The 12,328-nt window shown below is 48.3% G+C and overlaps 2 protein-coding genes across 4 annotated transcripts in view; one reads left to right on the top strand and one right to left on the bottom strand.

Moving 5' to 3' along the window:
* The window catches only part of LOC123762018 (post-GPI attachment to proteins factor 2-like), a 289,172-nt gene that overhangs the window by 72,382 nt on the left and 204,462 nt on the right, over window positions 1-12,328 (top strand). The window lies entirely within an intron of this gene.
* LOC138371053 (uncharacterized) lies at window positions 447-11,858 on the bottom strand. The gene is made up of 3 exons (XM_069335703.1): window positions 11,843-11,858; window positions 8,447-8,821; window positions 447-523 (listed from the first exon to the last, which is right to left on the bottom strand). Exons 1-3 carry the CDS (start codon window positions 11,856-11,858, stop codon window positions 447-449), a joined length of 468 nt encoding a protein of 155 aa, XP_069191804.1.

Genomic DNA, 12,328 nt, shown 5'->3' with positions numbered 1-12,328 from the left:
TAGAAGAACTCGCCTTATTCATTGGTTAATTGTCACTGAAACGCTTGACTCAAATTGTGGCAACATGATTAATGTGACCATCTTGGGGGAGACCCGTGTGGTGGGGGGGGGTCACCTGTGTTGTGAGGGGGGTGTCACCTGTGTGGTGGGGGGGGGGTGTCACCTGTGTAGCGGGGGGCCGGAGTGTCACCTGTGCTTTACCTTATTAGTATTGTTACTGGGCGGGTGGTTGTGGGTAGTGAGAAGGTAAAGCACAGTAAAGTAAAGCACTCTTATTATAACAATAATATTGTCTAAGCATTGAATCGGATTATATTTGGTGCTTCCGTAGAGGGAGGGAGGGAGAGAGAGAGAGGGAGAGAGGGAGAGAGGAAGAGAGGGAGAGAGAGGGAGAGAGGGAGAGAATCCCTCACTGGTGTTGACAGCGGGCAGCATGGCTGTTCGGCTCAAGCAAGCTGTTGTTGCTGCTGCTGCTGCTGCTGCTGCTGAGGTGCCTGTGTGGAGGAGGCACAAGTGAGGATCGCTGGGTACACGATACATGAATGGTTAGAACGGTGGGTAGAGGAATAGACAGAGAGGATAGACTTGAAGGATAGAAATGTATGTAGTTACGTGCTCTCTCACACATTGTCTCTCTCTCTGGCAGATATTAGTGCCTCGGTGTGGGTGTTGCACAGGCTTGCCGTGCACTCTACCAGGTCTCTGCGAGCAGTGCACGCTGCTCGTGAGTGCTATTGCAAGGTGCCAACACGGATCCTGTTTATGGTCGCGTGATTGTGCACGCCCCCACACCTGTACACCCCATTTGTGTAAATAAAATATTATTATTATTATTATTATTATTATTATTATTATTATTATAATACACAATTGGTGCTGACTCTATCCATACGTTTAATTATAATGATGTAAATCGGGTGTGGTAGGAGCCCCTCGCATTATATAACGAACAGCTGGAAAGACCAGGGCCCAAGAGCTGACGCCCGAGCCTCCATACACAACCTGGTGAATATTACGCAAGAACACACACACCAAATATAATTTTTCTACGAAGCACATTTTTTTATGATGATACCTAATTACATCTGCATTTGTGAGATGATTTCCATAGAAAATATATATTTGCAACCCTGTGTTGTGTGCAACGATCAGGTTATTGTGATTGTTGTTAAGAGGTTCTTGCCGTCAGTCTTGCCGTCAGTCTTGCAGGAGATCTTGCCGTCAGTCTTGCAGGAGATTTCAAGAGCTTGATAAACAGACTTTGAAACACAGGAAATGATTCCTCCTCTAGTGTTTTGAACTATACTGGTAGCTAGTAGCAATGCTGCCAGTTCTCTATGAGTAGAGTTCAGCCAGTTGTTTAACCTGACACTGATGGCCTGTGTGTAGGTGTATTGTGTCTGTCTGCTGCAGTCGTTTTTGTTGACGGGACCAAAACAATTAGGTACATTTACTCTTAACATTTTACGCCGTGGAGAGGGGGGGGGGGACTTGCTGCATGGGTAACAGCTTCTCCCCCGTATCAACCTACCCTGGCTTTGCGCCCTGGAGAGGCCACTCTATACCGACAACCAGAGCGCAACTCCATAGTCTCCTGAGACTGATGGATGCCTGCTACTACTCTTGTGCAGCTACCCTAGACTATATGAAGGAGAGCACGTAGTGTGTCAAGAACTAGCTGGGTGATGTGCTAAACAATCCCCCATCTCACAGGATGGCGACTGTTTTAGGAGATGGATGAGGATAAATCCTCTGGGTGGATTTATTTCAAATGTGGATGACAATCTCTTTCATGTCCTTGAGGATATCCTCATAATACAGAGTTAGTAAAGTAATTGCAAAGCTCCAGGTACCTCGTACCGGCGTGTCTGAATGGTCTAATAACTGGGCATTCAGTGATGTAATGTGGGAGATCATGCCACAGTTCCTGCTCACAGAGTTTGCACCTGGAGTGCTCATGATTAGGAGATCCGTCACCTGTAGCCACCTGCCACAGGTAACGGTAGCCACCTGCCACAGGTAACGGTAGCCTCCTGCCACAGGTAACGGTAGCCCACCTGCCACAGGTAACGGTAGCCCACCTGCCACAGGTAACGGTAGCCACCTGCCACAGGTAACGGTAGCCACCTGTCACAGGTAACGGTAGCCACCTGCCACAGGTAACGGTAGCCACCTGCCACAGGTAACGGTAGCCACCTGCCACAGGTAACGGTAGCCACCTGCCACAGGTAACGGTAGCCCCCTGCCACAGGTAACGGTAGCCACCTGCCACAGGTAACGGTAGCCACCTGCCACAGGTAACGGTAACCCAACCTGATCCTGGCATCCACTGTGTCGCACAGTCTGGTGGACGTTTTGTGCTGCCCATAAAAATAGGTTTTGGATCTGAACAAATCATAACTGATGCTATGATTTTATACTTGTGTTTTCAGGCCTTTCGTGGTTGGTTGTAATAGAGAATTAAAGTACCGAGACATTCCTCAGATCTCAGTTAAGTCTACGGATCTCTCCCAGAACTTTTGATTATCGACAATCGCGGTCATTTCCTGTTTCGGCAAGTTATTACTGTGTGTAACCCGCACGCTGCCTCCCCCCCCCTCCACAACCCCCTGTTACATCTTGTTATAAAGTTTTTGTCACGTGTTAGAAAGTTGTTACAACTTGCTAGAAGGTGTTACCAAGTTGCTGGAAGATTGTAGCAACGTTGTAATTTGGTCGTGTGTTGGGCGGTGTGGGACCTGAGGGTGGAGTATGACAGCTGGGACCTGAGGGTGGAGTATGACAGCTGGGACCTGAGGGTGGAGTATGACAGCTGGGACCTGAGGGTGGAGTATGACAGCAGGGACCTGAGGGTGGAGTATGACAGCTGGGACCTGAGGGTGGAGTATGACAGCTGGGACCTGAGGGTGGAGTATGACAGCTGGGACCTGAGGGTGGAGTATGACAGCTGGGACCTGAGGGTGGAGTATGACAGCTGGGACCTGAGGGTGGAGTATGACAGCTGGGACCTGAGGGTGGAGTATGACAGCTGGGATCTGAGGGTGCAGTATGACAGCTGGGACCTGAGGGTGGAGTATGACAGCTGGGACCTGAGGGTGGAGTATGACAGCTGGGACCATAGGGGTGGAGTATGACAGCTGGGACCTGAGGGTGGAGTATGACAGCTGGGACCTGAGGGTGGAGTATGACAGCTGGGACCTGAGGGGTGGAGTTTGACAGCTGGGACCTGAGGGTGGAGTATGACAGCTGGGACCTGAGGGGGGATTATGACAGCTGGGACCTGAGGGGTGGAGTATGACAGCTGGGACCTGAGGGTGGAGTATGACAGCTGGGACCTGAGGGTGGAGTATGACAGCTGGGACCTGAGGGGTGGAGTATGACAGCTGGGACCTGAGGGGTGGAGTATGACAGCGGTGCCCGACCATAGGAATTGCTCGGTGGTGCGACGGTCTTAATGTTACCTGCAGGATCGGTGTTCGATTCCCGATGGTCTAGGTGTCTGGGGCGCCGATTCTTCCCTCTGTCCTCATATCCCAGGACGTTGAAATCAGTTCATTTGGCTTGGAGCTGAGGGAAGGGGGGGGGAAATAATTTATTCATATATTTTAATTAGTTTTGCTTTGACTCTCAATACTATCGTCAAGAATTCTGCATAGCAATTGGTTGTGCAATTAGTGCCGTGATTGGCGATTCATTTATGGAATATGGTCAAGCAGGATCATCATAGTCAACCACCATAAAATTGTTGTTTCGTGGTGGCTATCAACATTTCGTGGTGGCTATCAACATGTCGTGGTGGCTATCAACATTTCGTGGTGGCTATCAACATTTCGTGGCGAGTATCAACATTTCGTGGTGGCTATCAACATTTCGTGGTGGCTATCAACATTTCGTGGTGAGTATCAACATTTCGTGGTGGCTATCAACATTTCGTGGTGGCTATCAACATTTCGTGGTGGCTATCAACATTTCGTGGTGGCTATCAACATTTCGTGGTGGCTATCAACATTTCGTGGGGACTATCAACATTAACCTGGCTGTTCTAACGCTACAAACAGATATAGACAAGTTATACCTATTATACAATTAACCATAACATCAGAAAAATACGACTCCCTTTCTGAAACTAATTTTTGGATTAATTGAACTGCAAAATTGTTAGCATCAATAAATGTGTTGAATGGGACAGTGTATTTTACACAGGTTAGTGCTGGGTTGTAATAGATTATACTCTATTGTGACGATAATTTTAATAATGTTTATAGATTTTGTGTGGTCTCTTGGAGCATGTTCTCAGATTTATTTTAGGGAGAAATTATTTTAAGGTATTAGACGCGTCCATTTTTAGTTATAAAAGAGGAGATATTTGGGCCTGATGGGCAGATTACAAGTGATTTAGGGGACACTTGTCAGGGCTCTGAGCCCTGATATTGGTCATGTGTGTCACCGTAAGGGGCACTATGGGGCAGTGAGGGGTGTCATGATGGTGCTCTCTCACTCCTCCCTCACACACACTCTCCCTTACCCTGGCTTCCTTCCTCCCTCACTCTCGCCTCCTTACTCCTTCACCTCCTTCCTCTCTCACTCCTTCCTTCACACATACTCTCCCACCCCTAACCTGCTCACACCAACACCACCGTCACCACCAACACCACCGTCACCACCAACATCACCGTCACCACCACCAACACCACCGTCATCACCAACACCACCGTCATCACCAACACCATCGTCACCACCAAGACCACCGTCACCACCAACACCACCAACACCACCGTCACCACCAACACCACCGTCACCACCAACACCACCGTCACCACCGTCACCACCAACACCACCGTCACCACCGTCACCACCAACACCACCAACACCACCGTCACCACCAACACCAACACCACCGTCACCACCAACACCACCGTCACCACCACCACCACCACCGTCACCACCAACACCACCGTCACCACCAACACCACCGTCACCACCAACACCACCGTCACCACCAACACCACCGTCACCACCAACACCACCATCACCACCGTCACCACCAACACCACCGTCACCACCACCACCACCGTCACCACCAACACCACCGTCACCACCAACACCACCGTCACCACCAACACCACCGTCACCACCAACACCAACACCACCGTCACCACCAACACCACCGTCACCACCAACACCACCAACACCACCAACACCACCAACACCACCGTCACCACCAACACCACCAGCACCACCGTCACCACCAACACCACCGTCACCACCGTCACCACCAACACCACCGTCACCACCAACACCACCAACACCACCGTCACCACCAACACCACCGTCACCACCAACACCGTCACCACCAACACCACCGTCACCACCAACACCACCGTCACCACCAACACCACCAACACCACCGTCACCACCAACACCACCGTCACCACCGTCACCACCGTCACCACCAACACCACCGTCACCACCGTCACCACCGTCACCACCAACACCACCACCAACACCACCGTCACCACCAACACCACCACCAACACCACCGTCACCACCAACACCTCCGTCACCACCAACACCACCACCGTCACCACCAACACCACCGTCACCACAGTCACCACCGTCACCACCAACACCACCGTCACCACCACCGTCACCACCAACACCAGTCACCACCAACACCACCAACACCACCGTCACCACCAACACCACCACCACCACCAACACCGTCACCACCAACACCACCGTCACCACCAACACCACCGTCACCACCGTCACCACCACCGTCACCACCACCACTGGACACCCTGGGGTATAGTCACAGGGGCAGGAACAAAGCAGGTGAAGTTGGGCGAGTATTGATCCTGAGGCTGTTATGTAGTGACCCTCCAGCCATGTGGCTGATCATGTCACAGGTCTCATGTCTCTTGTCATGACTCCTGGTCATGCTCTGCCTCATGCCACTCCTACGGGCAGGTCTCATGTCTCTTGTCATGACAGTTGTCATCCGACTCATCTTAATGACGTGACGTTCCTGGCCACTGCCATTACAAATGTAAATAAACAGCATCAGATCATTAGACCCAAACATGGCTGTTTGCTTATGTAAAGCTTACGGCTCTACTGCAATGTCCGGGATTTGCATGGGAGACATTAGGGAGAAAAATACTCGACTCGTCTGTTTGTAAACGTAAACACGATATAATACTGAATTACATCACTTGGTAACCTGTTTGGCGTGTGTAATAGTGAACAAGAATGTTGCATCGTTAGGGCGAGACAGCGGTGTTCCGGGGAACATGGGATTACGGACTTGCCCGAAACGCTATTCTGTCCCGTATAAGGATACGAACCTGGAATTACCTATTGTGAGTCGATAACAAACCCAACTGTATGTAATGACAGGCTGTACAAGAATGTAAGAATGGGTGAGAAATTACTTCTGTGGTTTAAGATTGCCATTGTTCTTTAATGATATTAAATATCTTTGTATTGCTATTTTTATTAAAAAAAATAAGGCTGAATTAATTGACCTCTTTTAAACTCTTCATGTGATATATTTCTAAATCTTGGAACAATGTTAGTCGCTCGGTAGTGAAAATCTAATATGCAACATATGTTTTTAAAATGGCGTGGACAATGATTTGCAATGTTCCAGAATAAAAGGTACTAAGGAATTTTACAGTGACAATGACTTTATCCGCAAATATTCCAGAGATCTCAATAAACCTAATATTCTGTTGACATTAGAACTTCAGAATTATCCTTACCTGGTTTGAGATCATTACCCACAATCAGAAGGAATATATACACTGAAGGCTGTACCATGCTTATTACCGTGTGTGTGTGTATATATATATACATACATACATATATACATACATATTTACATACATACACACACACACACACACACACTGCCTGATAGCCTGGTGGATAGCGCGCAGGACTCTTAATTCTGTGCGGCGGGTTCGATTCCCGCACCAGGCAGAAATAAATGGGCAAAGTTTCTTTCACCCTGAATGCCCCCTGTTACCTAGCAGTAAATAGGTACCTGGGAGTTAGGCAGCTGTCACGGGCTGCTTCCTGGTGTGTGTGTGTGTGGGAAAAAAAAGTGGTTAGTAAACAGTTGATTAACAGTTGAGAGGCAGGCCGAAAGAGCAAAGCTCAACCCCCGCAAACACAACTTGGTGAATACAACTAGGCGAATACACACACACACACACAGAGGCAGGGGGAGACGTATGGGCAAGTCTCCTTACACCCTTTACCTCTGTTCACCCAGCAGTGATTTAGGAGCCTGGGTGTTAGTTGACTGTTGTGGGTGGCATCCTGGAGGGATAGTCAAGTGCTGCATATATCCCAGGTATACTCCAGTAGCCCACACACGCCGCAAGGCAAAGACACTAAAGCCCTTGCCGTTGACAGTAATGCTTCCGTTGGCAGTGAAGCTACCGTTGACAGTGAAGCTTCCGTTACGGCCCTACTGGGACGCAACCGGGTTCTTCTCTGATGGTATTCGAGTTTGGGTATCCGGCCCCAAGTTAGTAGAGGCTTTCAAGGGGTGAGCCCCATAATGTAGGTAAAATCAAACAAGGAAGGTACATTAAATATACAAGAGTAGCACTTTCCTCTATATATATAATTTCCACCACCATATATGAATAAAATGTCACACAAGGGAATTATTACTACACAAAATATATACAGCTTCGTCTTCTTCCGAAGACACCGGACACTCGGCGACGCTTCCTCTGGGTAGCCTTTCCTGGTCTCCTCCTCCGTGGCCCAGAACCCACGATGAATCCACCCTGGCCACAGGCCAGCCAAACCACAATCCCACTGGGTGCCTCGTCGTGATGGCCTACAACCACGGTCCAGCCTGTAGCTGGCAGGTACTAGTCAGCTTCGCTGTTAGGCCACTCCTCGACTAATACTAGGGTTGCGAGCCCTAGGCAGGAGCCTCGTGTGACTCGCTGGTCACCCTCCTCGGTCGTCACCTCAGTAGGTGGTCTCTTCCACCAGCCAGCCCCGGATATGGCGAATCCCGTTATTGCCACTCCTCAGGCAGGCAATCATACGTTCAGCAGAGTTCGTCCGGGGGTGGCTCACAGCTTCTACAAAGCAGACTGGTGAAGAGACCTTGGCTGCTTTGGGTAGACTGACTCCACGTACCTCACAACCGTCCTAGGTTGACTCTGCAAACAGACACGTCATCAGTACTGGGGACACTACCTGGGGCCACTAGAAAACATCACTTACTAGCTTAGACACAAACGTCCACCCCTTCGCTCCATAGATGGCGTTCACTGCCTAAGCGCCACTTCGCCAGAGATCAGCAGCGGCTACTTCGCGAGCCGACTAGGACAGGAATCCAGCGCCTGTTGCCGGCATATCCTGTCACCACTAGATGGCGTTGTCCATGTTGTGGGGTTTTCGGGAGCGGACTCACAGATGGCGTTGTCGTCACTGCTCCGTGCTCCGACGATGGACTCGGGTCCGTAACAGCTACCGTTGACAGTGATGTTACCGTTGACAATGATGCTACCGTTGACAGTGATGCTACCGTTGACAGTGATGCTACCGTTGACAGTGATGCTACCGTTGACAGTGAAGCTACCGTTGACAGTGAAGCTACCGTTGACAGTGATGCTACAGTTGACAGTGAAACTACCGTTGACAATGAAGCTACCGTTGACATTGAAGCAACCGTTGACAGTAAAGCTCCCGTTGACAGTGAAGCTACCGTTGTCAGTAAAGCTACCGTTGACAGTGAAGCTACCGTTGACAGTGAAGCTACCGTTGTCAGTGATGTTGGCTGAGAGGGCTGTGGTGCAGGAGGACTCTGGGGGCGCCTGTGTAACTCACCTAGTTGTGCTTGCTGGGGGGGGGGGGGAGGAGGAGGGGTTGAGCTTTGGCTCTTTGGTCCCGCCTCTCAACCGTATATTGACGTGTGACCGACCATTATCTTGCAACACCAACAGTAGTATAATAGAAAAAAAAGTTAGATAAGATAACGCGAGCTTTAAAATGATTAATTTTGAACTGTTTCCTTCGAGAAGATAAATTCAGGGACTGAGAAATATCTCGGGAGCCCGCGCTTTTCCCGATGGATTTGTCGGCTTCCAAAGGCAAACATTTTCGGAACTAAATTTGACCAAAAAATGCAACGAAAATGTTTTTAAATTCACCTTGAAAAAGTTAGCTTTGGAGCGAGTCTCTTCTCACAATTATCAAGGAGCAGAGTTCCTAAATATATTTGAGCTTGTTTTCACCGGGTGCCTTCCCTGGTGAGTGGGGGGGGGGGGAGGGGTGGGGGGGAGGGGAGGGGGGGGGAGGGAGGGGGGAGGGGTGGTGGGGAAGGGTGGTGGGGAGGGGTTGAAGGGAAGACGCCTTTGCAGTCAGGTCCAGGCGCCGAGGACGTGCTTCCTGAATGTGGAACGATTTGTCGTCTTCTTCAAGAACACACTCTCTCTCTCTCTCTCTCTCTCGAGAGAGAGAGAGAGAGAGAGAGAGAGTTGAGATAAAATAGTCGTGTGTTGCTTCTCAAGCTTATATATATATATATATATATATATATATATATATATATATATATATATATATATATATATATATATATATATATGTATATATATATATATATATATATATATATATATATATATATATATATATATATATATATATATATATATATATATATATATATATATATACACACATCTATGTCTCTCCTACTTCGAGAGGGTAAGATAGCTTCAATAAACACTAGTGTGATATTAAACACTTAACCTCAGGTTATAGGTGCATACATTGTATAACAGATGAATTATATATTGTATAAGTACAATACATTGTATAACAGATGTATTACATAATCAATCTTGGGTACAAGTCAAATATATCTTCAAATGTTCCAATATTCATACAGTATATACAGAGTTCAGCATACCTCAGCCCAGGAGGGCGAAAGGCAGTCAATATGGGATCTATTACAATATAATGTTCAGGGGTATAGACGTATCTGGCAGCCTTCTCACAAACCCCAAATGTGGAATACATCATGTGTGTCAACTTTGTGACAGAGAAAACATGCACTCCCTTAGTGCAAAGAAGTGCGAGGAGCGCGCACTCGTGTCAGCCCATCAGTCGCCTCCAGAAGAACACGGCCGGGCGCTTCGCCGCGACTCCTCCCTCTCACGGTCAATTGCAATCAGTATTATATTGTTTCTGTTGCAAAAAGAGATAAGAAGTACTAGCACTTAATCAGTGCATGTAGAATATTTGGGTTATATGTCGCCCAAAACGGTAAATGTGTTGTGGTGACTGAGAGTGTGAGCAAGCGATGGCTGCCCTGTGAGGAGACTGGCCTGCCTACCCTGGGGTCCGAATGCTTCTGGCTAAGCAAAACCGCCACAAATTGCAAGCAATGTCAAGACTGTGAAAACGCTTTGACTGAACACGGGTACCAGTACTTAACTTCCCTGCATGTTGCAGGAAGGGTAAGCGAGCTCTAGCGTAAAAGTGCATGTGAGAGAGTGAATGAATGAACGAGTGTGTGCGTGCTTAAGTGGTTGTGCCTCATAGCTATTGTACCTGTGGCATACCTCCTGACTTACCTGTGCTCTCGTCCTTGCTCTTAAAGCTGTGAATGGCGGGTGTTGCACCAGCTGTGGTTCAAGATCATTCCCATTTGTGTACCATGCGTGTAGATGCGTGAGAGTGCGTGCTGGCGGGTGTAGTTGGGTGTTATCACAGTGCCTCCTGCCCGGGGAGAGCCTACACGTTACACCTGGCCAGGCCCGCGTGTGTGTGTGCCTGCCTGCTGGCCTGCAGGACCTTCTCACCTGTGACATGCGCCTAGTGTGATGGCTTCGCCTAAACATAGGCGCATGAGACTACCACAACCCCATACACTACCACAACCCCATACACTACCACAACCCCATAGACTACCACAACCCCATACACTACCACAACCCCATATACTACCACAACCACCATAGACTACCACAACCCCATAGACTACCACAACTCCATACACTACCACAACCCCATAGACTACCACAACCACCATAGACTACCACAACCCCATAGACTACCACAACCACCATAGACTACCACAACCCCATAGACTACCACAACCACCATAGACTACCACAACCCCATAGACTACCACAACCCCATAGACTACCACAACCCCATAGACTACCACAACCCCCATAGACTACCACAACCACCATAGACTACCACAACCCCATAGACTACCACAACCCCATAGACTACCACAACCCCATAGACTACCACAACCCTTAGACTACCACAACCCCCATAGACTACCACAACCACCATAGACTACCACAACCCCATAGACTACCACAACCCCATAGACTACCACAACCACCATAGACTACCACAACCCCATAGACTACCACAACCCCATAGACTACCACAACCCTTAGACTACCACAACCCCATAGACTACCACAACCCCATAGACTACCACAACCTCATAGACTACCACAACCCCATAGACTACCTCAACCCCAAAACTCGTGACCAACCCGTTCTCTTAAAAATAACGTCGCTTTTCGCTCGTATGCGCGCTATGGCCGAAAGTGGACGCAATTTGAAATGAAACACTCACAAAAGTGACGTACTGTCCCGTTTTTTGTTTGAGTCGTCCGGCTTACTCGGTAAGGTTAGAAGAGGAAACTTTCAATTAACGTTTTTCATAACGGTTTGAAACTTTATGGAAATTTCCTGCCCACCTAACCCACCAGAGGACCCTTAACTTACTATTGTTGAAAAAAAAATCCCAAATTTATTTTCATTTTCAAATTACGTCCACTTTCGGCCATACTGGTAAACGGCCAAAAGCGACTTTATTTTTAAGAGGACAGGTTGCAAGGCTTCTCGGCTGGAGCAGCATGCAATTACCATCAATAATGTCTCCTCACTCAAGTTTTATACAAGTGTATCCCTCGTGTTCAAACACTGATGCCCTTATACATCACTAGTACATGTCCTTTTCCAGCGAAGTATTTATGGTTTATAATCGTGCCTGATAATATGCATATTTGGTATATATTTCCACGTGTGTTTCCGTCAACCTTACCTCTCCAGTGAACGCCCCTCCAACCTTCAACCTCAATATTCTCACCAGACACTTTCACGTTTAGTCTGTAACTGTAACAAAAATGTGTATTGAAATGTGTCTCTCTCTCTCTCTCTCTCTCTCTCTCTCTCTCTCTCTCTCTCTCTCTCTCTCTCTCTCTCTCTCACTCACTCTCTCTCTCTCTCTCTCTCTCTCTCTCTCTCTCTCTCTCTC

The sequence above is a fragment of the Procambarus clarkii genome, chromosome 34, assembly GCF_040958095.1.
Source record: "Procambarus clarkii isolate CNS0578487 chromosome 34, FALCON_Pclarkii_2.0, whole genome shotgun sequence".
Classification (NCBI taxonomy): Eukaryota; Metazoa; Arthropoda; class Malacostraca; order Decapoda; family Cambaridae; genus Procambarus; species Procambarus clarkii.
This window is presented reverse-complemented; position numbering and strand designations above follow the sequence as displayed.

Excerpts from the sequence above, each read along its gene's own strand:
- LOC138371053 (XM_069335703.1), bottom strand. Across the intron at positions 524-8,446 it reads CAGTGACGACAACGCCATCT|CGATCCTCACTTGTGCCTCC; the intron begins GTGAGTCCGCTC and ends TCGTGTACCCAG.